We start from the raw sequence: 23,386 nt of genomic DNA, 5'->3' as shown, positions 1-23,386 counted from the left end.
GGTACCTGATGGGCATGTTTCAGGTAACCGAGCTAAATTATAAATGGTTTTGATTATGATGCACTCTTTGTGCCTAAAGGTGGAACTCTGCAAGGCTTCATCTCTGATGTGTTACAGAAGAGAGCACCCGTTTTAGCTCTGAGTCTCTTTCTGGCAATTGGGTCCCTGGTTGGATACAGTCGTGAGTATTCCCTTGCAATTAAATGTCCCGATCTCTTAGGACTAAGGCATTTGCCTTGAGTCCGTGACCAGCCCAGGGGAGACCCTGGAGCCCAGCTACAAAGGCATGCTAGATAGACCTTTGTATTGTCCTGTGAATACCTGGTGAAAGTAGCATCACATAGTTTTATTTGTGTCGGGGAGGAAACTGGCATCTCTTCTGCTTTGTTCGTTTGTTTAAAAGGTTGCTTGGGAGTGTACATGCTTTGTTTGAGGGTAGGCTCCAGAGGAACAGCATTAGAGCCAATAAAACAATAAAAGGGAAAAGGTTTCAAAAGAGGAAAGATGGTAATTAGTGAGTTTGGTATATGTCCCTTAAGATGCTGCTGAGATTGGAGTAGGGTTTTTCTGTAGCTTTTAGAAGTCTCATTAGCTTGAGCACCAGCAAGAGACAGACGTTACAAATAAAAGTTGGAAGAGGCCGTGAAAGAGTCGTATCCCTTTGTTTTGTCTGGGTGTGATCTGCGAGGTCACAGAGACCCAGGTCTTTGTGGACTGTCCCGTGGAGGCACTCGTGATGCGCTTTTAAAGTCAGCATGTCTTTCCTCACAGGTTCTCCAAACGACAAGTCCATTAATGCACTTCTGATGGCTGTTACAGGTATGGCATCTGGCTCCATTTCACTGTTGTATTTCCTCTATAAGTAAGAAGGGAAAAAGGAAACGATTTCTCTCAGTTTGAGTTACACTAAAACCTTAATTACAGAGAATTCAAATGGTGAAGGAAAGACAGACACAGCAGATTCTGTTTCTCTGCTGTTCTGTGACCTCCTCAGTCCTTCAGTTACAGAACCACCTTTGGACAGAGGTGACCTAACAGTTTTGATCGCTGCCCCAGCTTCTCACATCACTTCTGGAAGTGGCCTAGGAAGCTGCCACCTTGGAAACCAATTCACGAGCTTTCATAAAGCCCAGTATAGCTAGTTTTTCCTCCTGTGTTGGAATTGGTCAGTATTTCTTCACTTCAGCCCCAGATGAAACAATTGAGTGCAATTAGGGGCCATGTTACAGAAAAATTCCTTATTTTTAAACTTTAGATTGTACTCGGCATAGTGAGAGCGGCTCATGCCCCCCGAGGCTCATGGAGCTGATTGCAGCCATGTTAAGGGATTCACACGGGCCAACCCCTGCACGGTCCTTGGACAGCTTCCCTGAGAGCAGTGCAGATAGATACAGGGGTGGGCAAACTTTTTGACTCGAGGGCCACAATGGGTTCTTAAACTGGACCGGAGGGCCGGAACAAAAGCATGGATGGAGTGTTTGTGTGAACTAATATAAATTCAAAGTAAAGGAGCGGAGGGGAGAGCAAGAGAACCAGATAGAACAGCTGGATCTGGCCCACGGGCCATAGTTTGCCCAAGGCTGAGATAGAACCACCTGCACAGTTTAAATAGCTTTTTCTCTTCTCTCTCCTTTTTTTATTATGTTTGATTGACTTTGGTAGTCAGATACTCTATGACCCACCTCTACTATGACAGAACTTGATAAGCTAGTGCAACTAGTTATTAATGAATGCACACTTCACAGGATTAGAAAGACTGTGTGTTCACTATATTTTTTATATGTTTGGTTTCTATAAAATATACTAGTGTGTCATGTAATTCAAAAAGGGATTTCAGAAAAGTGGATGGTAATTAATTTGAAGATGGTACTACTTGGGAGAGTTTTCATTTTTACTGGTTATTTTTCCCTTTTTTGTCTATTTCTCTGCAACATACTGACTAAAATTGTGGGATAAGTGTTTGCCTTATTCATTAGATTCCTAGTGGAGTTATGAGTAGTGTTTTAATAAGAACCTCTCTGTGTATGACTTCAGGATTTTTTATTGGTGGACCTTCTAATATGATTAGCTCTGCTATTTCTGCTGACTTGGGTCGCCAAGAGCTCATCCAAGGCAGCAGTGAGGCTTTGGCGACTGTCACAGGAATTGTTGACGGAACTGGGAGCATTGGAGCTGCGGTGGGCCAGGTAAGTGAGCAGGAGAGGGGTCGAAATTGAGTGTTAAGTAGTCCTTCAACCCGTGGAAGAATTTGTAACTGCCTGCTGGGCCACAGTAGGTGGCACTCTTGTGCTGTAGTGTGATGTGCTGAGATCCCGGGGTTGAGAGCCTGGAGGTTTGGTTTTCTCTAAGGGCCAGTTGTACTGGGAGCTGGGTTGAGTCCTTTCTAAGGTCCATCTGGAAGGTGCCTCTACATTTTTAGTTGCTTTTTTCCACTTTTACTTCCAGATTCTTCCTGGAAATAAGCTCACACCTCATCAGATAGATCCTGCAGTCCAAGCCTGTACCCCCTGCTTTCTAGCCTGAACTTGGCACTCCAAGGAGGCCATGAGACACATGCTTCTCATTATTCCCCACCTGACATGTGTAAACCCTACCAAACACACACGTACACGTGCTCATTACATGGGTCCATCCCCACCGAAGTGGCCAGGGATCTGCAGCTGCTCTGAGTCACTTTCTCCGCTTCCTACAACATTCTAAGTCATTAGGGAAGTGCAGATAAAAACAAGAGTGAGATACCACTTCATACCTATTAGGATAGGTATAATTTAAAAAAAACACAACAAAATAACAAGTATTGATGAAGACATGGAGAAATTGGAGTTTTCATACATTGCTGGTGAAAATGTAAAATGTTAAAGCTATTATAGAAAACTGGTGGTTCTAAAAAAAGTTAAACATTAGAATTACTGAACAGCCCAGCAATTTCACTCTGAGGTATATATTCCTAGGAGTGGAATTTCAGTGAATTGAAAACAGGGTTTCAGATATTCGTATGCCAACATTCATTGCAGCACTATAGTAGTCAAAAGGTGGAAACAACTCGTGTTGACCAATAGGTGACTGAAGAAACAAAATGTGGTATCTATACTAATAAAAGGGGTAATATGCTAATTAGGGTGGATGTCTTCTGGATGTCAATCCAGACAAAGCCACAGTGGCTGCGAGGCCTGGGGCTCAGGCAGCCATGGGCTCAGGCAGCCATGAGCCCCGGCGGCTGCAAGGCCTGGGGCTCAGTCAGTCGTGAGCTCTGGCGGCTGCAAAGCCCGGGGCTCAGGCCTTGCAGCCGCCGCAGCCGGCAGTGGCAGCAGCAGCGGGGTGATGGAGGCGGCACCTTCCCCTGATAAGCCCGGTCGCCTCCCACAGAGGTCAGTAGGACATCCCCTGAGGGCTCCTGGACTATGAGAAGCGGCAGGCTGGGCTGAGGAACCCGCCTTCAGTGCATGAATCTTTGTGCACCAGCCCTCTAGTCTATAATAATAAAAGCACAATATGCTAATTAGACCAGACAGCCGAACGACCGGATGGCCTTCTGGACGAAGCTGCGGCTGCGAGGGCCAAGGCAAGCCACCGTGGCTACAAGTGCCAAGCCCCTTGCACAAATTTTGTGCATTGGGCCTCTAGTATCTACATAATGGAAAATTATTCAGCCACAAAAAGGAATGAAGTTCTGATAGGTAGTACAACATGGTTGAACCTTAAAAACAGTATTCTAAGTGAAATAAGCCAGACACAGAGGGTAAATACTATGTGATTCCACTTAACCTGAAATATCCAGAATAGGCAAATTCAGAGGCAGAAAGCACATTAGAGGTTACCAGGGACTGGGGAAAAGTGGTGATGGGGATTTATTGTTTAATGGGTATAGAGGTTCTGTCTGGGGTGCTGAAAAATTTTGGCAACAGATGGTGGTGATGGTTATGCAACATTGTGAATGTATTTGATGCCACTGAGTCGTACACCAAAAAATGGTTAAAATGGCAAATTTTATGTTATATATTTTACCATAATAAAAAAAGTAAAGGGGTTAAATGCTACCAGATCCTTTTTATTAATTGAAAGTAAATTAAAAGAATATGTTGTAAAATGTTAAAGATACAGTAATCCTATGAGCAAACAGCATAATTGTAAAGTGAGTGATACACTTAGAAGACAAAGCATTTTTGAAAACACCAACCATAATACCTTCCACTGGAAGGAAGAACGATTAAACGGAAGTGACTTGAGGATGTTCATCTTCCTCTCTCATAGCAAAGGGAATAGAGAGAAACCTTCTGAATGCATGTCTTCTGTTGTGCAGTTTTGGACTCTGCGAGCTTACAAAGTGAAGGCCATTAATACAGCTCACATAGGAACATGTATGTGAAAGGGCTTTGTAAACTGCAAAACACTATGCAAATCCTAACTCCCTCCTTATTTTGTAGAAGAGCCATGTTTAATTTACTTATAGGTACTTGATTTTATTAATTTATGAAGGATTATATAGGAATTTCTTTTTCTCCGTTTCAGTATTTAGTGTCTTTGATCCAGGACAACCTCGGATGGATGTGGGTTTTCTACTTTTTCATTCTCATGGTAAGTGTGTGCCCCCCTTTTTTTGAACTAGTAAGTTTTCTTACTGATTTACTTCAAAGCATCTACTTAAATCACTTCTTAAACCAGAAAAATTGCTGATTGCTTTTAAAACCCTTTTGTAAAAAATAAGATTTTGTCAATCTGAAAGACATTCTTTTTTCAAGGCAGGAAAGGGCCCTTAGTTTGCCCTTGACCCGAGTCAAATGAGTATTGTCATTTATAAAACCAGAAAAAATGACAAGAGACTTATTTAAAGTATCACCAATCATTAATCGGTGTGCTCTTCCAGGGTACTCTCCGGCTGCTGAATATAATTGGGGAATTCTGAAGGAAATTACAGTGGGGGCACCAAGCCACAGAGGGTTAAAAAAGAAGCTGTGATTAACACTGTGTCGTGTGGGTTCTAAAAAGAACCCGCGTCTCTTGAGAAAATATCTGTTGTGCCGTAGGCCTTCTTGGCTGGAATTTTATACTGTCTGGGAAATAGCCAATACAGAATAAGGCCTGTGCTTTTGAAATATTGTTTTCTGTTGAATACGCATGTGATATAGTCTGTCCCATTATTGGTGAGACAGTGCTCAAGACAGGTCTGTTTGAGAGAGTCTGTGACAGCTTCGTCCACCAGGGGATGCATTCAGTTTGCTGTCCCTAAATCTAGGGCGTCCTAATTGAAGGCAGCCTCAGCCGTCCCAAGTCCAGACACCGCAGTCTTGTCCAGGGAGTCGGGGAGTTCAGCACTGGAGTTCCCTGGTGCTGCCAGAAGGCTTACGTTCTCTGCTGTCACAGAGGAAGCTTCCTTCTGCCCAGCTGCTTTCTAGCTTTCAGAGACTGGGGTCATGGAACTCTGTCCACTTCTGACACCCATGCTAAGTAGAGGGCAATATCTCCTATGAACTTGCTGCTATGATCATACTAGAAATTCTAATTTAAAAAAACGACCTATTATAAGAAACACATTTTAAAAATATTTTTATTGTTTTCAGAGAGGAAGGGAGAGGGAGAGAGAGATGGAAACATCAATAATGAGAGAGAATCACTGATCAGTTGCCTCCTGCACACACCACACTGGGGATCAAACCTGCAATCCAGGCATATGCCCTGACAGGGAATTGAATTGTGACCTCCCGGTTCATAGGTTGACGCTCAACCACTGAGCCACACGGGCCAGGGAAGAAACACTTTTTATTTATTTTATTTATTTATTTATTTATTTATTTTTTAAAATATATTTTATTGATTTTTTTACAGAGAGGAAGGGAGAGGGATAGAGAGTCAGAAACATTGATAAGAGAGAAACATCGATCAGCCGCCTCCTGCACACCTCCCACTGGGGATGTGCCTGCAACCAAGGTACACGCCCTCGACCGGAATCGAACCTGGGACCTTTCAGTCCACAGGCCGACGCTCTATCCACTGAGCCAAACCGGCCAGGGCAAGAAACACTTTTTAAAATTTGAGCCCCAGTATCGATTTTCTGTTCCACCCGTCACAAATTATTTAATTTGTGTACCTTAGTTCTTTTATTTGGAGACTATAATGTAACATTAAGTATTTTTTAATATTAACTGTAATTTTCAAAGTTATTTTTTAATTCATTGAAGATTAGATTTATTTTTGTATGAAGTCAGAATGAATGTAATTTTTCAAAGCCATTATGTTCAAAACATGATGCTCTAACAGAATTAATTAAATTGTTACTGCACATTTAATGCTCTTCTTCTCTTCACAGACAAGTTGTACAATTGTATTTATTTCGCCATTAATAGTGAGGGAAATGTGCTCTCTTATGCAAAGACGACAAGTTCGCATACTGAGTGAATGACTGGTGCCCCAGAGGAACAAGAATAATAGGAGACACATTAGGACTATAATTTCTTTTAATTCATCCCATTTTGGGGTTGTCTTAAGAACTCCAAAATAACCTCAGATGGCCAAGCCTCTTTCACCAGTGTCAGCCTCTTGCAATGCTGACCAGAGCGAGGTGGGCTGTTTTGCTACACTACAGGAATGATTGCTGATTGTTTTGTTGTTGTTTCATGAATGTTCAAGTGGCCTGTGAATCTTCGTTGGGCCTGTTGAGGTTTATCCCTTTAACCTTAAAGGCTACATTGGACGTGGACCTTTGTTCTCCAGCCTGGGAAGCTGAGTGAACACAAGCAGCCGTGCATGGTTTCTATCAGAGTCAGGCTCCGTGAATAGAAAGGCTCATTGCATTTTGCTTTGGAAATGAGTTTGCAGAGGGTAGCTCATCTTCGAAGCATCACATCCTGAGAAGGTGCTCCAGCTGGATCCAGAATATGCCTGCCTTGGACCAAGAATGCCTTTGTTAACCACGGTGGGGAAAATCATGCTACATGCAGAAGCAGATGGTCTCCAAATTGCTGTCAACTTGTTCTCCACCTTCATTCAGAACTAACTCTGGCTCCTGGCAGTATTGAGTCACCTTTTCAAGGACCATAAGGTGTATCAGTTGTGAACATTCCAACGAGTCACCCACAACAAGTACTCAAGCTCAGGTTTGCTGTCGGATCCACAAGGAAGCTAATCTGCTTAGCCCTGTTTTCAGAGGACTGACCTCTGTCACAACCGGCTGCCTTGAGTAGCCTCAGCAGGAGCCTAGAATTAGAAAGGAAGGAAGGAAGGACCTTTGTCCTAGTAAGCGGTAGCGTGTGACATGGAATCGCACTAAGGGACCAATAGGGCCTGGGGGACTTACATATCTATTCTTCAGAAGTTTGTGGAGTATCGGTCTTCAAGGCATGAATTCTAGACTAATTAGCAATATTTTAAGGCCATTCTGGATAAATATTCTAAATTATGTAAGCAAACTAGGGGGAAATGTGCAATTTTGAGGCCTGCCTAATTTGCGTTGGGTTAGGGAATATTTTTCAGCCTCCTGCTTTATACTCCGAAATGTGGTATGTTTGTGAACTTAATGTTATTTAATCAAGCAGATTTCCAATCAGTTAATTGCTCATTACTGACAAAAAGGGAAAATATGAAACACAGGAAGGGAAAATAAACTGACTTTTATAATAAATGTCTGTCCATCTGGTTATTTAAATTTATACTCTGAGCTCCATGTTTTAGGATGTGACTCATGCCTTATGATTTCCTGCTGTTGAGTGTTTCCTCGTGACCATTCACCGGCCCTACAGTGTTGGCAGATCGTACAGTTTCTCCCCTGTGGGTGCGGGGCCAGCCCATTTCTATGCTCTTCCCTTTGTGTGAGGTGCTGCTGTGTTTGGATGAGTTGCCTGGTTGTAATTTAAGAATATTGTCTAGATCCGTGGTCGGCAAACTGCGGCTCGCGAGTCACATGCGGCTCTTTGGCCTCTTGAATGTGGCTCTTCCACAAAATACTACGGCCTGGGCAAGTCTATTTTGAAGAAGTGGCGTTAGAAGAAGTTTAAGTTTAAAAAATTTGGCTCTCAAAAGAAATTTCAATCGTTGTACTGTTGATATTTGGCTCTGTTGACTAATGAGTTTGCCGACCACTGGTCTAGATGAACCCCATTCTGATTATTTACCCTCTTCCTGGAATTTGAGAGAGTATGGAAAATTCATGTGTTTGAATCACTTCAGAGAGTAGCAAAGTTTTCCATTGGCAGATTGGAGTTGTTAGAGCTATTCAAGTGGAGACAGGTGGCAGTCTAGGCCTCTGATCGCCTCAGGTGCACGAGTTCTCTGGCTGAGGTGTGCTGATCAGAACAGTGCAGTCATTTGGGTTTTTCTCTACATGTTGGGAGTGACACCAAAAACAGAGTGGGGAAGGTGTTCACTGAATTCCCGGCGGGTGGTTAGAAGATGGATGAGAAATGTTGGGACAAGAAGAGGAAGAGCCCAGCGGATGAGGAGGTCAGATGGGCATCCCAAGGGCACTGGCGGTGCAGCATACGTCGTGTTCTGCCGTCACCCGGTGCAGTTGCCGGCAGCAGAACTGTCCCAGAAGCAAGAACTTGTGTGTGGAATCCTGCTCCCTTCTGTAGTTGGATGGTTACAATGTATTAAAATGGTTTTCCCAGCTGGTGAGTTGGCTTCAAGTTTGTTCTACTGCACTTGTGGTGCACTAATTCGCTTTGCTGTGCTGCTCGGCATTGCCACTGATGGCACTTGCTGTAGCCTCTTTTATAACGTTGCTCACTTCCTCAACAAAAGCAGTCTCTCCCGAAACCTGGTAGTCTTCCTTCTTTCCCGCCCGCGCGTCCCCTCCGCCTCTCCTGGTATGGTCACATCTTTCTATCCCAACACCAACTATTGTTTTCTTACCCAGTTTAAACTTAGACACACCTGAAATGAAATTACAAATAACTGCCCAGCATGTATAGGTCATTATACGTTGCACTATGGACATATTTCCTTATTCTAGTTCTGACCATCTACTTAGGGATTAGTGTTAAAGAACTCCCAAGAGGTACCTTCACTTTCTTACTGACTGTTTTTACCATGAAGAAGAGGCCATAGTGAGGCTGATTCGGAAATAGAAATGCATTCTTCGCTGACAGCTTGCTCTCTGATGTTCACTAGGTTGAAGTAAAATGCTCTGGCTTGCCTTTTCTTATTATACATTTTCCCCTTCCATGTAGTTTCAAAGGAAGGAAGGCCCCTCTCCCTTACTGCTTATTCAGTTCCTTCCTGCTTCTTGGAGGACCAGAGCCCCACAGTGAACTTTCATGCAAGAGATGTCTGCATCCCTCCATGTGGGGGATGAAGGATGCAAGATGCTCCCATCTGCTCCTTCCCTTCTCCTTTAAAACCTCCAGAAGTCCTACTTGCCTCCCACATAAGTGACTGATGAAGCCTTCTCTTATCTCTACTAGTTATTCTGACTCACGTCCTGTTTATCTTTGCACGACCAAATCCTTTGAGTTGGTGTCTGCTGCCTTCCTGGCTGTACTACTACCTTCCTCCTTAACTAGGTAACTAACTAGATCTGTTTGCCCGGGATGTTCTGGCTTCTGCCTGATCTTTTGACATAATTATCAATAGCACTTCTCTTTGCTCTTCAACTTGGACACCTTATCCTTAACCTTATTTCATCATCCCACCGAGACTGACAGAAACTGTGCATCTGAAGGTCATAGAATTTAGAGATCTTTTTTTAAAGATTATATATATAATCTTTATTATATATATTGGGTCATTTGTAGAGCCAATTGATTGGCTGCCTCCTGCACACCCTCCACTGGGGACCGAACCCACAACCTGGATATGTGCCCTGACCTGGAATCGAACCATGACCTTCTGATTCATAGGTCAGTGCTCAACCTCTGAGCCACAAGAGCTGGGCTAGAGATCTTTTTTGGACATTTCCTTATCTTAATCCTGCTCTTGTACTTGACACTGGACTTTCCCCCTTTGACTTCTATGGCCTTCTAATTTATTGAACCTTCTTACCTCCTCCCTTTTACTGGGTTCTCTTCTCCGCTCACCCTCTGCTAGTTTTCTTACTACAGTAGGTGTCACCAACTTTTCTGTTGAGCTGTTCTCATAATCTGCCATTAGCTCTGCTAAATAGTAAGAAACCACTAAAGAGAGGTATAGCATCCGCTTGTTAAATACCACCTGGCATAGGTTTTTCCATCTAGTTTCCATCTACTTTACTGAATTTCCCATTGCTGCTACACAAACCCGCTACAAAATCAGACCAGTCAGCTTATTACTTGCTACCAATGGCAGCTTATTTTCATATCTTGTCTTTATTTTTATTTAACAAAAAAAAAAATACTGACTTCAGAGAGGAAGGGAGAGGGAGAGAAAGAAACATTGACGAGAGAGACACATCAACTAGCTGCCTCCTGCATGCTTCCTACTGGGAATTGAGCCCGCAACCTGGGCGTGTGCCCTTGGGAATGGAACTCGAGACCTCTTGGTCCATGGGACGACACTCAATCCACTGAGCCACACCAGCTGGGCATATCTTGTCTTTAAATTTTTTTTTTTTTTAGAAAGCACCTGTTATTTTAAAAATTGAAAAAAAATAGTGGTAAAATATGCATAAAATTTACCATCTTAACCATTTTAAGTGTATGGTCAAGTAGTGTAATTATATTCACATTGTGGTGCACACCTTTTTGTCTATGATACCCCTTTTAATGCTCAGCTTTCTGAATCTTAATTTTCCTTCAAGGCTTGGCCAAGCTCCATCTAATCCGAGAAACCTTTCCCAGCCAGCCTTATTAGCCCTCCACTTACTAGCCGTTTCATCAAGACAGCAGGCTTTCCTCCCCACGTGGCCTCCACTGTCTCACCTTGCTTTGGTAGCAGTAGCAATATTACTTGTTTAGTGCTTAGCTGTTTCTGTCTTACCTAGTTTTATATCTAATTCCCCAGGGACCATGTTGCTCTTTTTCTCCAGCCCCTAGTTCCTTGTGTGGTAGATCCTGAGTAAATGTTGATCATGCTGGAAAAGGTGAAAAGAAATTGAGAGAGTGGAGGGTGGGAAAAGCGGGCTGTGACTCCCTGACTCTACAAATGACCCTTTGCCTTGCATAACACAGGACACGGCCTCCTGATGCAACAAATGGCCCCGTTACCCCGCTGTCCACGGTTCAGACTGCCGTCTTTGTTCCCACTGCACAGTCTCAGAGCCGTTCCAGGTAGAACACAGTAGATTTTACTGCCTTGTTTTGTTCTTGGGTTGTTTCTGGGTACGTTGTCATTTATCAGTTAAGTTGTGAGCATCCAAGAGTCAGTTCCACGTCCAAGGACTCTGTAGCTGTTTCATCCAGACAGCAGGCTTACCTTCTCACGTGGCATCTGGACTTTTAGCTTCAGGGTCATCTTCCTTGTGCTTTTCCTGAAATGCCCTGAGCATTTCTGGTGACCAAGTTTGTTTCAGCATATATCCAGAGTAAATCAGATTAAATGTGAAATGCAGCTGTTTATATATGCGATGATACAAATCACTTAAATGACTTTATATGCCTGTGTATTTTTATAGGTAACTCATGTGACTACATGTTATACGTATGTTATGTAACTTTATGTATACAAGTACCACTTCAGCATATAAGTATATGCACACACACATACATATGTATGTACGTATTTCTCAAGCCTAATACTTGAGAAGGAATTCTGTACCTGAGCACCAGTGGTGTGGTCTTCCCATCAGCACTGGATGCAATACTTCATATGCACACACCTCTCTTAAAACGCCATCCCACTCACTACTCTATCCCACCACGTTTTTGTAAGGTAGGCAGGGCAGCTGGTTCTGTTCCTTGGATGTGAGAACAGGCTCAGAGATGTTAAGTGGTCTGCCCAGGGTCACACAATCTGACAAGTGACAGTACAAGGACTGAGTCACAACCCAGGCCTTTCGATTTAACACCAGTGCTTTTTCCCTTATGCCATGCGGCCTCGTCTCATTTAACTTAATCTTATCCTAGGTTTACTTCCAAGCTATCAACTGTGCAACTGCTCTCCTCTTTTCCGAGGGCCAGTTTCCTGGAGGATGATCAGGCCTGCCTGACCCTGTGAGGATTTGCAGGGCAGCTGCCCCCAGCTCCGCGCCTGCTGCTTGACCAAGCGCCCCCAGAGCCTGTCAGAGCCATCCTGCACCCACACCTTAGGGTCTCTGCAGTGCCTTCTGCTCCAGGTTTGCTTTTTAGAAAACACTTCTTCCCTCTTTTTCCTGGTCCTTCTGTCTGAAGCTCAGGAGGAGTGCACTGTGTAATCTCTTTCTTCCTCCCGGACCCTTGAATAGGGCGGGTCCCACCTTTGCCAAGTCTGACTCGTTCCTTGTTACCAAGATCCCGCTCTTCCCCATCCTTCTAATGAATGTTTCATTTGCTTTGAATGAGGCTCTAAGATGCCATTAGTCAGCTTTTTACTGCCTGCTGTTGCCCGCTGATTAAAGAAACAATTTTTTTCCGTTTGCCCTTTTGGAAATTAGATATGAAGTAGCAAAATCACTTAAGACTATTCTAAACCCCCTTTATCGCATGGAAGTTGTCATCTCATAACTTCATCATCAGCGAAATGCTTATAAAAGGGCCACCCTGTGTGATGGGAATGTTGTTGTGGATTTTAATGGGATAATTGTATTTAGGTAAAACCTTTCATCTGAGGACTTCAAAGGCCTTCACTTTATTTAATAGTTATTATCATGCCCTAAAAAGTGACATCAGGATACCATAGGCCTAGGTTTTGTGTGTGTGTGTGCATTTGCTGATTTATTTAGCATTTTGTTTGCTTTCCTAGCCTCACCCTAGGAAGTTTCATGAATCAAAAAGTTTTGCACTTGATTTCCATTAAAAAATTGTACCTAATGAATAGCATACATGACATGCCTTTGTTTCATGGAATGAAGATGTTCAAGGGCTTATCAAATAAAGAACAACCCCTGTGGAGCCAGGAGGGGGGAGCTGGGAGGGGAAGCAGCAGGGAGCTCCTTCCCCAGGTCCCGCATAATCATGAAATAGTCTGATCATTGTTCGCACTAGTTGGGCCCACATAGAAGATGATTCTGTGAACAAGCTCTTGGAGGGAGTATAAGTGCTGCATGATCACCCAGATTGTCACTTAACAGGACTTTTGAGAAACAAGCCCGTGTTATGACTGAAGGATAGTTTACTCACTAAGTTAAAACAAGACCAAAGCTGCCCCCCTTCCCCCAAGTTACTGCCCCCACCCCTGGTCCCTGCCCAGCGCGCGCGTGCACACACACACACACACACACACACACACATACCCATCTGCAGTGTGGCTTTGGCACAGTCTGTATAACAAGCTCATTTGATGCTACAGGATCATGGTGATTCTAATTTATAAGATTTTAGGTCAACATTTATGTTTTCCTTCTCCTACCCCACAAAGAAACAGCTCACTATTACACCTTTTTCCGTATCTCCGGCCACATGTACCTCTTGACTCAGCAGGGGGAGACAAAGTTGCAAAGACTGTGCCTTCTGTACTTTTTAGCACCAGCCGCATGTTCTTTATTTCATTATTACTTTATATCCGTTTGTTTTGAAACCCTCCTGGCTAGTTGTTCTCTTTGAAGTTCTCAGTTCCCCCTGCCCCAGCCTCCTAATCATCTGAGGACTGAAGACAGCCTGTTTTACTGAAAGATCAAGATTATCTGGAGCTTCTCCACTTGGACAGTTCTCTGTCTCTCAGAGGAATTAACTTCACTCTAAATCCCACTTGCTTTGATTAGTTTCTCTCCACCGTTTTGTGTGTTTTTTTCAGTCTTTTTTTTTTTTTTTTTCATCTTCACCTGAGGATATTTTTTCCATTGATTTCCAGAGACAGTGGAAAGAAGGGGGCAGGGGAAGAGAGAGAAAGAGAAACACTGATGTGAGAGAGATACATTGATCGGCTGGTTGCCTCCTGCATGTGCCCCTACTGGAGCTGGAGAATCTGCAACTGAGGTGTGTGCCCTTGACTGGGAATCAAACCCATAACCCTTCGGTCTGTGGGCCGTCCCTCCAACCACTGAGTCAAACTGGCCAGGGCCTTTTTTTTTCAGTCTTTAAACTCTCCAGGCTCCTCAATTGACACCTTCAACCATCCCCAAAACCTACAGGTAACTATCAAATATTTACTTTCATGGCCTGGCTGGTACCATTCTTGGATGATCTACTCATGCAAACCTGGATGTGTATCTGTGAAAACCTGGATGATCTACCCAGCAACCCTGAAGTCTACCCATGCAAACCCAGATGTTCTAAACCTGGATGGTCACCCCTGAAAACATCGTTTCATTCACCAACTATTCTTTCCCTAATCTGGACTCCAGCTTTGAATTATGAATTACAGAGGTTAGAGCTCAAGGGAGCTCCTCCTCCTTCCTCCCCAGTATGTGGATTCCTCTGTGTCATCTAGCAGCCAGTCATGGCCTGGACCTGCACTGGGAAGTGGACTCTTCCAGAGACACAGTACATTCTCCCTTGTGGGGCCATTCCATGGGAATAGCTCTGATTGTTAGAAAATTCGTGCTCCTACAGAGAGGAACTCTCCTTATAATGTCTTCTATTGGTCCTAATTCTTCATTCTGAAGCAACCCCGATATATATTTTCTCTTGGTGTATTTGAAGATAATTTTAGTCTCTCCCTTTCAGTGTTTAAAATTAAAAAAAAGTATTTTTATTGATTTCATGGAGGAAGGGAGAAAGACCGTGCGCGCGCGCGCGCGAGAGAGAGAGAGAGAGAGAGAGAGAGAGAGAGAGAGAGAGAGAGAAACAGAGAAACATCAATGATGAGAGAGAATCATTGATCAGCTGCCTCCTGCATGCCCCCTACTGGAGGCCAAGCCCGCAACTGGGGCATGTGCCCTGACTGGGAATCGAGCCATGACCTCCTGGTTCGTAGGTCGACATTCAATCATTGAGCCACGCCAGTGGGCCAGCATTTGAAATTTATTGAAACTATTCCCCCAGCTATTGATTTCTGATCAAATCTGACAGACCCGTTCTTTACTGTTGAAGTTGTTGACTATCTTCTCATTCTTTAAAGTCTACTTTTCTCTCCAGTTTAATTCCCCCCTTTCCTTCTAGTTTTCAATCCCAAGAAAACTCTCCAAATGAAATTGTTTCATCCTCTGTATTCCTGAGATTCTTGTTCATAGTCTATTTTCAGCCTATCTTCAACTCATCTACAAAACTCTAGAAAGTCAGTACTATCTTCTGATCGTTTTTGAAAAATCCCCTCATAGAGTGGCTAGTAAGTGGAAGTAGAACTTCGCTAATGTTCTACTGCCAATACTTCCTTCAGAAAGTTCACTTTTTACGTTTCCCCAAAACCTACAGGTAACTATCAAATATTTATCTCTAGCCCCAATTTGTTTATCATTTTCCAATCTTAAATTGCGTGGATATCAGATATCTGCAGGCAGCCCAATTTAATATCGTTCATTTCCTCACCCCAGTCCCTGCAAACCCCATTACTGACATAACTTTCCAAGTGGTCTTTGTTTAATAAGCTGCTTGAAATACTTTTTTGAGTGACCTTTGGCATCAAGGCATATTTAGATTCTTACTCATTAAGTAGCTCTCTCTCATTACTGGACTACCGGTCCTCAACTTTGCCATAATCCTCACACTTTCTGGTTTCTCCTTAACTGGTAGTGGTAACACCATCCTACAATTAAAGAGAGACTGTCCCCCCAGAGCTAGGGATTGAGCCTGCAACTTATGTACGTGCCCTTGACCGGAATTGAATCCAGAACTTTTCAGTCCGTAGGCCGATGCTCTATCTACTGACCTAACCCAGCTAGAGCTCCCCTTGTCTTTTTCTTTCTTTTTTTTTTTTTTTAACATTACCACTTAATTGAGGTGTAATGTGCACATACTGTACAAGTTACCCAATTAAAGTGTGCAGTGGTATTAGGGATATTTATAGAGGTCTGCACCTATTACTACTATCAAGAACATTTTCATTACCCCCAAAAGAAATCCCACACCCATCAGTAGTCTCTCCATTCTCCTCTCTCCCCAGCTCCAGGCAACTACTGGTTTATATCCTGTACCTATGGATTTGCCTATTCTGGACATCTATATATATAAAAGGCTAATATGCTAAGTGTCCGACTGTCCACTTGGTCGCTATGACACACACTGCCCACCAGGAGGCAGATGATCAATGCAGGAGCTGCTGAGCTGCAGTGACTTGGCAGCCATGGTTCTCAGGGTGACGCACCCCAAAACCAGAGAGGAGGGAGCCCGATTCCTTGTGGGGCTGTGTGAGTCCACCTGCGGCCATGGGTTATGTTGTTACTGGGGCACTGTCGGTCCCGAATCTGGTTTACTGCACACTTGCGTTTGCGTTCTACACCTTGTACGACAGCAACTTTGCAGAGTGCCCTCTTGCACTCCGGGACCCCTCGGGGGATGTCGGAGAGCTGGTTTTGGCCCAATCCCCACAGGCCAGACCGAGGGACCCCACCTGCCGGAGGGACCCTGCTCACTCCACAGACACTGAGGAGGCACCTCGGGAGGTTGGCTCCAGGATGTGTCCTGCCCTTCTTGCCCAGTCCTGCCCCACCAGCCACCTTCTAATTAATATCCTTTTAATGTGCATGAATCTGTGCACTGGGTCACTAGTTTTATATAAATGAATCATATAATATGTTGTCATTTGTGATTGGCCTCTTTTGCTTAGCATAATGTTTTCAAGGCTGTTCTAACTGGGTTTTCTTAGATTCTGTATTTGTCTATTTTGGCATCCATTCATCAGAGGGCTAACTGTGTTAATTATATTTTAAAATTTTCTCTGTTCTTGATGCTCCAGCATTGTGGCCTCCTTGACTCAAGGGCAGAAACTGCACTTCAGGGCTATCCAATTCTTAGAGACAGTTAAGGGCTCACCCTGGAGCACACTTTTCATGTGCAAATGGCCTAGGCCAGAGCCCACACCCTAACCAGCTATCTCCTTTATCAAACCCTCACACACCAAGCCCTGAATCAACCCCAGGCCAGGTACCAGACACCTAGGGACAACCCCTTCCCAAAGCCTGCCAGAATTATTCAGACCAGCCAGTCCCAAGCGGTTTACTCTTACTCCGTCCTGCCTCACCTTTTCTTCAGAAAACAATGCAGGCTCTGGCTTGCTCCTTCTGCCTCCTGACCAAACTGGAGCTTCCCACATGGCCCCAGGTGGTGGTGATGTGGCCCCCTCTAAGGGACTTTAAGTAATAAAGATCTTAAAATGGCATGGCCCTCTCTGTGTCATCACTTAGCCACCTCCATAAACAAAAATCCTGCAGGACTAATTGAGACAAAGGTTCATTTATATTGTAGCAACAAGGAACACATCTTCATTCCTTATTATGACTGAATTATATACTAGTATGCAAACCACACTTGGTTTATTCATTTATCAGTTGGTGGACATTTGGGCTATTCCCACTTTTTGGCTAGCATGAATAATGCTACTATGAGTGTTTGTGTACAGGTTTTTGTGTGGCTATATGTGTTCAGGTCTCTTGGGTATACAGGTATCCCCTGCTTTCCTTAAATTCACGGTAGGCCACTTAGTTTATAACAAAGACATTGGTATGGTAACGGCTTTTTCCATAAAAACCTTGTTTGGATTTCTTTTGGTTAGGGCAGTGGTCGGCAAACTGATTAGTCAACAGAGCCAAATATCAACAGTACGACGATTGAAATTTCTTTTGAGAGCAAAATTTTTAAACTTAAACTATATAGGTAGGTACATTGTTATTAACTTAATTAGGGTACTCCTTCAATTGCACTGTATGCGCGTGCCCGCATGTGGTATTTTTGTGGAAGAGCCACACTCAAGGGGCCAAAGAGCCGCAGGTACTAATGTAGGTCTTTCGTAAAACTGAAGTGGTGTAATGTGGACTTTATAAGATATCTTTACTTAGTCCAAGGCCATGAAGATTTACTCCTAAGCATTTTATTGTTTTAGCCCTTACCTTTAGGTACATAATTCATTTTGAGTTAATTTTTGTAAATCGGATCAGGTGGGAGTCCAAGTTCATTCTTTTACATGTGGCTATCCAGTTGTCCCAGCATCATTGGTTGAAAAGACAGTTCATTCCCCATTGAATTTTCTGGCATTCTTGTCAAAGATCAATTGGCCATAAATGTAAGGATTTATTTCTGAAATCTCAATTCTGTTCCATTGATCTATTTGTCCACATGGATCTATGTGTCCATCCTTATGCCAGTACCACACAGTCTTGATTATTGTAGTTCTGTAATAAGTTTTGAAATCAAGACGTATGCAAAGTCCTCCATTTTTGTTCTTTTTTTTTCTTTCAATTTTGATTTGGTGATCTGGGTCCCTTGCATTTCCACATGAATTTTAGAATTAGTTTGTTAATATCTGCCAAAAGGGGAAAAAAATGGCAGCTGGAATTTTGAAAGGGATTGTGTTGACTCTGATCAATTTGGAAAGTATTGCCATCCTAACAATATTAAATCTTCCAGTCCATGAATATGGGATATCTTTCCACTTATTTAGGTCTCCTTTAATTTCTTTCAAGGGATATTTCATAGTTTTCAGTGTGCAAGTCTTGCATTTCTTTTGTTATATTTATTTCTAAATGTTTTTTTTTTCATTTTGATGCTATTGGGAATAGAATTATTTGCTTAATTTCATCTTGTTCATTGCTTAGTATACTGAGATACAATTGATTCTTGTGTATTGATCTTATATCCTGCAACCTAGCTGAACTTATTTTTTGTTCTAATAATTCCTTTATGGAATCCTTAGGATTTTTAATATGTGAGATTACATCACCTGGGACTAGAGAAAGTTTACTTCTTCCTTTCCAATTGGGATGCCATTATTTCTTTTTCTTGTCTAATTTGCCTGGTTAGGGTTGAATAGAAGTGATGAGAGTGGCCACTTCTTTTTTTTTTTTAAGTTGATCAGATACCTTTATTCTGGTCCCTGCATTCATTAAGCAACCAATATAAATCATTTTCTTTGTCTCTGCCTCAAAAATATGGAACGCTTCACGAATTTGCGTGTCATCCTTGCGCAGGGGCCATGCTAATCTTCTCTGTATCGTTCCAATTTTAGTATATGTGCTGCCGAAGCGAGCACGAGAGTGGCCACTTCTTGCTCTTGATCTTAGGAAGAATGCATCCAGTCTTCATCATTAAGTATGATGTTAACTGTGGGTTTTTCATAGATGGCCTCTTGCCTTTTTGTCATCCTACTCTATCCTTTCTTTTTTTCTTTTATACTCTCTGGCTTTATAAGTAGAATGTGGACCTCAGAATCAGACTTGAGTCTGAATTGATTGTTTTATGAATTCTATAAAAAAAATATTGTGTGCTAGACACCAGTATGTGAAAGAAAACCCCTTCCCCCAAACTACTAAGGGTCAGTAGAGAGACTGTCAGGTGGGATTAAATGCTGTGGTATGATAAGTGCTATGATGGGAGGATGGCCAGACAGTGAGGAGGACAGAAAGTGGGCCCCTGGGAAGATTAGTGCAACTTGAGGATTTGGTGCCTGAATCACTCTTAAACAACTATAGGAAATGGGAAGGTGGCTGGATTTTGCGAACCACAGGTAAGTCACAGGTAAGGTGGGACTGGAATGTGGGGTGCTTGCAAGTAAGGGACCTGAGGTGACCCCAAAGAGTTAGTGGAGCATCTTACGAAGGGCCTTGCACCTTCTGCAGGCTTTGTGAGGACCGGATTTGTGTTAGAACACTTGAGTGGTGGGGAAGGAGATTGGGTTGGTGATGGGTGAGACCATGAATGAGGAGACCTGGAGACAGGAGATTATTACCAAAGCAGGGAAGAATTGAAGGCCTAAAGTAAGGTTGGTAGGAGGGAATAGGTCAAGGAAGATTTATTTGAAGGTAGAATTAACAAGGCATGTTATAATTGACTAAGGTGAAAAAGATGGATTTGGAGAGAATAACTCTCAAGTTTCTGATGTGGGCATCTGAGTTGTTTGGTGGACTAACATGATATTCAGTTTTTTTATCTGTGAAGGGGAAAATATTTCACAGATAATATATGCAAATCTCTGCATAAGAATATGATTGAGACTCAAAAAATATCCATTCTTCTTATTTCTCCTCATTTTGTTTCTGTTTCTTCCATTCTGTAAGTGTAGGTCTTCATTTTGTTAGTTCCATCTTCAGAATACTTTTTGCTGTGCCCCACAGTTCCCACCATTACCCCTGTGTGGATAACTTCCAGATCTCTCTCTACCCTGACCTCACTTGTATTTTTATTGTATTCTGGGCCTCTCAGTGCTCACAGGGAGAGCCATCCTCCAAATCCATGAGCCTCATGTACCTCCTCATGTCCATAGGCCTCTTACTAACACTGTCATTTTCTCAGTCAAACCAGCTTAAAATCATTTTTTTTCTAGTTGAAAAACCCCCCACACATATCTCTGATGGTTTCTAGTGTTCCAGTTGTCTTGATGTCTTTCTCTCTCACCCTCATTTTCTCACATACAGTGAAAGTTCAGGCTCAGTTTAGTCCTGCCCATAACCTCTTCGGTCCCACTGTTACCGCCTTTGTTCAGGCTTCCTTACTCCCATCTGAAATAAAGCATAAGTTCTGTACCTCTCACTTCCTTCATTTTTGATCCATCCTGCAGGCAACTGCCAGACTGAGTTTGTGGAGACTCTGATTTAATCATGACCTCACCCTGTTGAGGGTCTTCAATGAGTTCCCCACATCCACTAGACCAGTGGTCGGCAAAGTGCGGCTCGTGAGCCACATGCAGCTCGCGAGTTGCTGTTTGCCGCTCTGTTGACTAATGAGTTTGCCGACCACTGGGATAGGGGCTTAATCACAAGGAACAACAACAGCCTGTAATTATTGGAATCGAGAGTCTTAGGTCAGTGGTCGGCAAACTCATTAGTCAACAGAGCGGCAAACTGCGGCTCGCGAGCCGCATGTGGCTCGCAAGCCGCAGTTTGCCGACCACTGCACTAGACCAAGCCCAAGCTTGTCATTTAAGGTACTGCATGTCCAAACCCAAGGTGCCTCTCCAGTTTTATCTCCCTGCATTCTTGTAGAAAAAATTAGACTTTTCTGTACCTTTGGTATCACCTCTGTGTCTTCCCTTGTGGAAACTATACTTGTTCTCCAAGGCAGAGTTCATGAATCCTGACTTTCATCAAACCAGGTAGCTCTCCTTCTCCATGTCCTGTAGGACTTTGTGTTGACTTAAAATGATCTGTGTACCTTACCTCTTCTGCTAGATTTAATCCTCTTGAGGGTGTTCCTTCATCTCTGTAAACCCCCAAATGCCTTCCTTGCATTTAATAAATATTAGTCAATGGGATGTACTACGTTTCTCATCTTCTTGAAGCATGAGCTTTGTTTTTCCAAGTGCCCATTCCCAAGGGTCTGTGAGACAGACCGTGAGGACGAAGGACAGCTGACTTTCCCCTGTGGAGCCTCTTGTAATTTAACATAGAGTAGTATGACGATATTACCAAGGCACATTCTTTCTATTTATTTAATCATTATTTTTTCTCATTTAATCCTCACCTGAGGACATGCTTAGAGAGAGGAAGGGAGAGAGAGAGGAGGGGAAAGAGAGAGAGAGAGAGACACAGAGAGAGAAAGTCAATTGTTGCCTTTTGCACATGCCCTGATCCAGATTAAACCCGCAACCCAGGCATCTGCCCCGACCAACCGGCAACCCTTTGGTGCACAAGACCTTGCTCAACCAACTGCATTCTGGCCCGTCTACAAAGACACATTCTTATTTAAATGCCTGGTTGATTTCACCTACACAGCACTATGCTCTTTACAGCAAGCATGTCAAACTCGCGCCCGCGGGCCACATGCCCCGTTTATTTGGCCGGTATTTGCCTTTGAGTTTGACATGCTTGCTTTGCAGGGTCTGCATGGCCGTAAGTCACCATGGGCTCCATGGGACCCGGGTAGATCGAGAAATCAAGCCGAGTGCCATGCGCTGTGCAGAGCTCTGGGTACCAGTCTGGTTTCCCCTGCAGACTCTGAAACTTGCTTCTTGGGTACTTTCAGTCAAAATAAATAGCCAGGTGATTCATTTGGGAAATTCCACAGGTATGCCCTGCCCTCCCCTGCCCTTCCCTGAAATGGCTGCTGAGCAAGGCCACCACAACTGGGCCTGAAGGAGGTGGCTCTCGGTTTCAGTTTCCTATCAGTGATTTCCAGGAACCAAGAAGGGAGGCAGGAGGAATAGAGTTACATAGTTCCTGTCTGGGGCTAAAAAGGCTCAAATACTCCATTCCTACTTGTCTCCTGACAGCCAGACGAGAAAGGAGAGAAACTGTGAAGGGTGCCAACAAGAGCATCCGTGTCCTCGGCAGAGCTCAGAATAGCATTCACAGCTCTCAGTGATTCATCGTGCGCAGGCCTGCCCACCCGTGATCAGAGTGGCTGAGGACAGGGTGAGTCAGGCCTCCTGCAGCTTCCTCCTGACTGCGCTGCCAGCAGAGGATGCGGGAGGCAGTGCCACGAGGAGAGGGTGCCTGCTGTGGCCCGTCCCTTCTGGAACGGCTTCCTGCTCCATCTGCACTAAGCTCTAGCGACATTTGGCGGGGAAGGGAATCCTGATATTTGGAAGAGAGTGATCATTTTAGGGGCCTATCTAAATTTGGGGCCTACCTACCCCATTGAGCTGAGCAGTGCTCCTACATCCATCTTTACAGTGTCCCTCATTGTTAGATTCTGCACCTGTTAATCCAATTGGCATTCTCTTTCTTTGTCCCACTTTTTTCTCTTTGTATTTCTCTCTCTCCTTGCTCAGGCAGAATTATATTTAAGAAATCACAGCTGTTGGATTTTTCCTTCTCAGGATAGTTTTCAACCAGGTGCATCCAAATCTCTTGGTTGGTCCTCGCCTATCGCTAGCCCTACTGGAGAGGATATCCCAGTGTTCTCAACACTGTCCCCCTGGTGTGCATCCAGGCCCAGAGGTCACCACATCTGTCCCCCATGACGCACAGCAGAATCATGAGTCTAAAGATCATCCTAACGCCAAATTAGGCTTAAAAATGGATCCTTCTTCATGAGGTTCGCCATAGACATCCCAGGTCTCGCAGTCTCCTTCAGCCCAGCTTCTCATTCTCTCGCCAGCGCCCAGCTCTTGCTGCTTTATCCGTGGAGCAACGCATTCTTTGTCTTTTGCCTCTTTCCCAACATTGAGTTCTTGGGGTCTACTCGAGTTAAATCTGACGTGCCCGTTTCTCTCTCACAGTGGGAGCTCCTGCTTCCAGCTCCGCATGGGCCTGTCACCAGTGTCGTCCCAGGATGGGTTAGAGCAGTGGTCGGCAAACTCATTAGTCAACAGAGCAGCAAACCGCGGCTCGCGAGCCGCGGTTTGCCGACCACTGGGTTAAAGACATGCAGGCATGGCC

At 43.8% G+C, this 23,386-nt stretch overlaps 1 protein-coding gene across 2 annotated transcripts in view; it reads left to right on the top strand.

The window, feature by feature from the left end:
* Positions 1 to 7,613, top strand: part of SLC37A3 (solute carrier family 37 member 3) — a 53,159-nt gene extending 45,546 nt beyond the window's left edge. For both annotated transcript variants that reach the window (XM_080664999.1, XM_080664998.1), the window contains 5 exons: positions 80 to 181; positions 772 to 819; positions 2,035 to 2,186; positions 4,510 to 4,575; positions 6,305 to 7,613. In XM_080664999.1, the coding sequence (XP_080521125.1) occupies positions 80 to 181; positions 772 to 819; positions 2,035 to 2,186; positions 4,510 to 4,575; positions 6,305 to 6,397 (461 nt within the window). In that variant the 3' untranslated portion in view covers positions 6,398 to 7,613. The remainder of the gene's footprint in view (positions 1 to 79; positions 182 to 771; positions 820 to 2,034; positions 2,187 to 4,509; positions 4,576 to 6,304) is intronic.
* Positions 7,614 to 23,386: the final 15,773 nt, after the last annotated feature.

Source organism: Plecotus auritus (genome assembly GCF_963455305.1).
Source record: "Plecotus auritus genome assembly, chromosome: 4".
Classification (NCBI taxonomy): domain Eukaryota; kingdom Metazoa; phylum Chordata; class Mammalia; order Chiroptera; family Vespertilionidae; genus Plecotus; species Plecotus auritus.
Note: the sequence above shows the minus strand (reverse complement) of the source record. Positions and strands in the feature narration are given on the sequence as shown.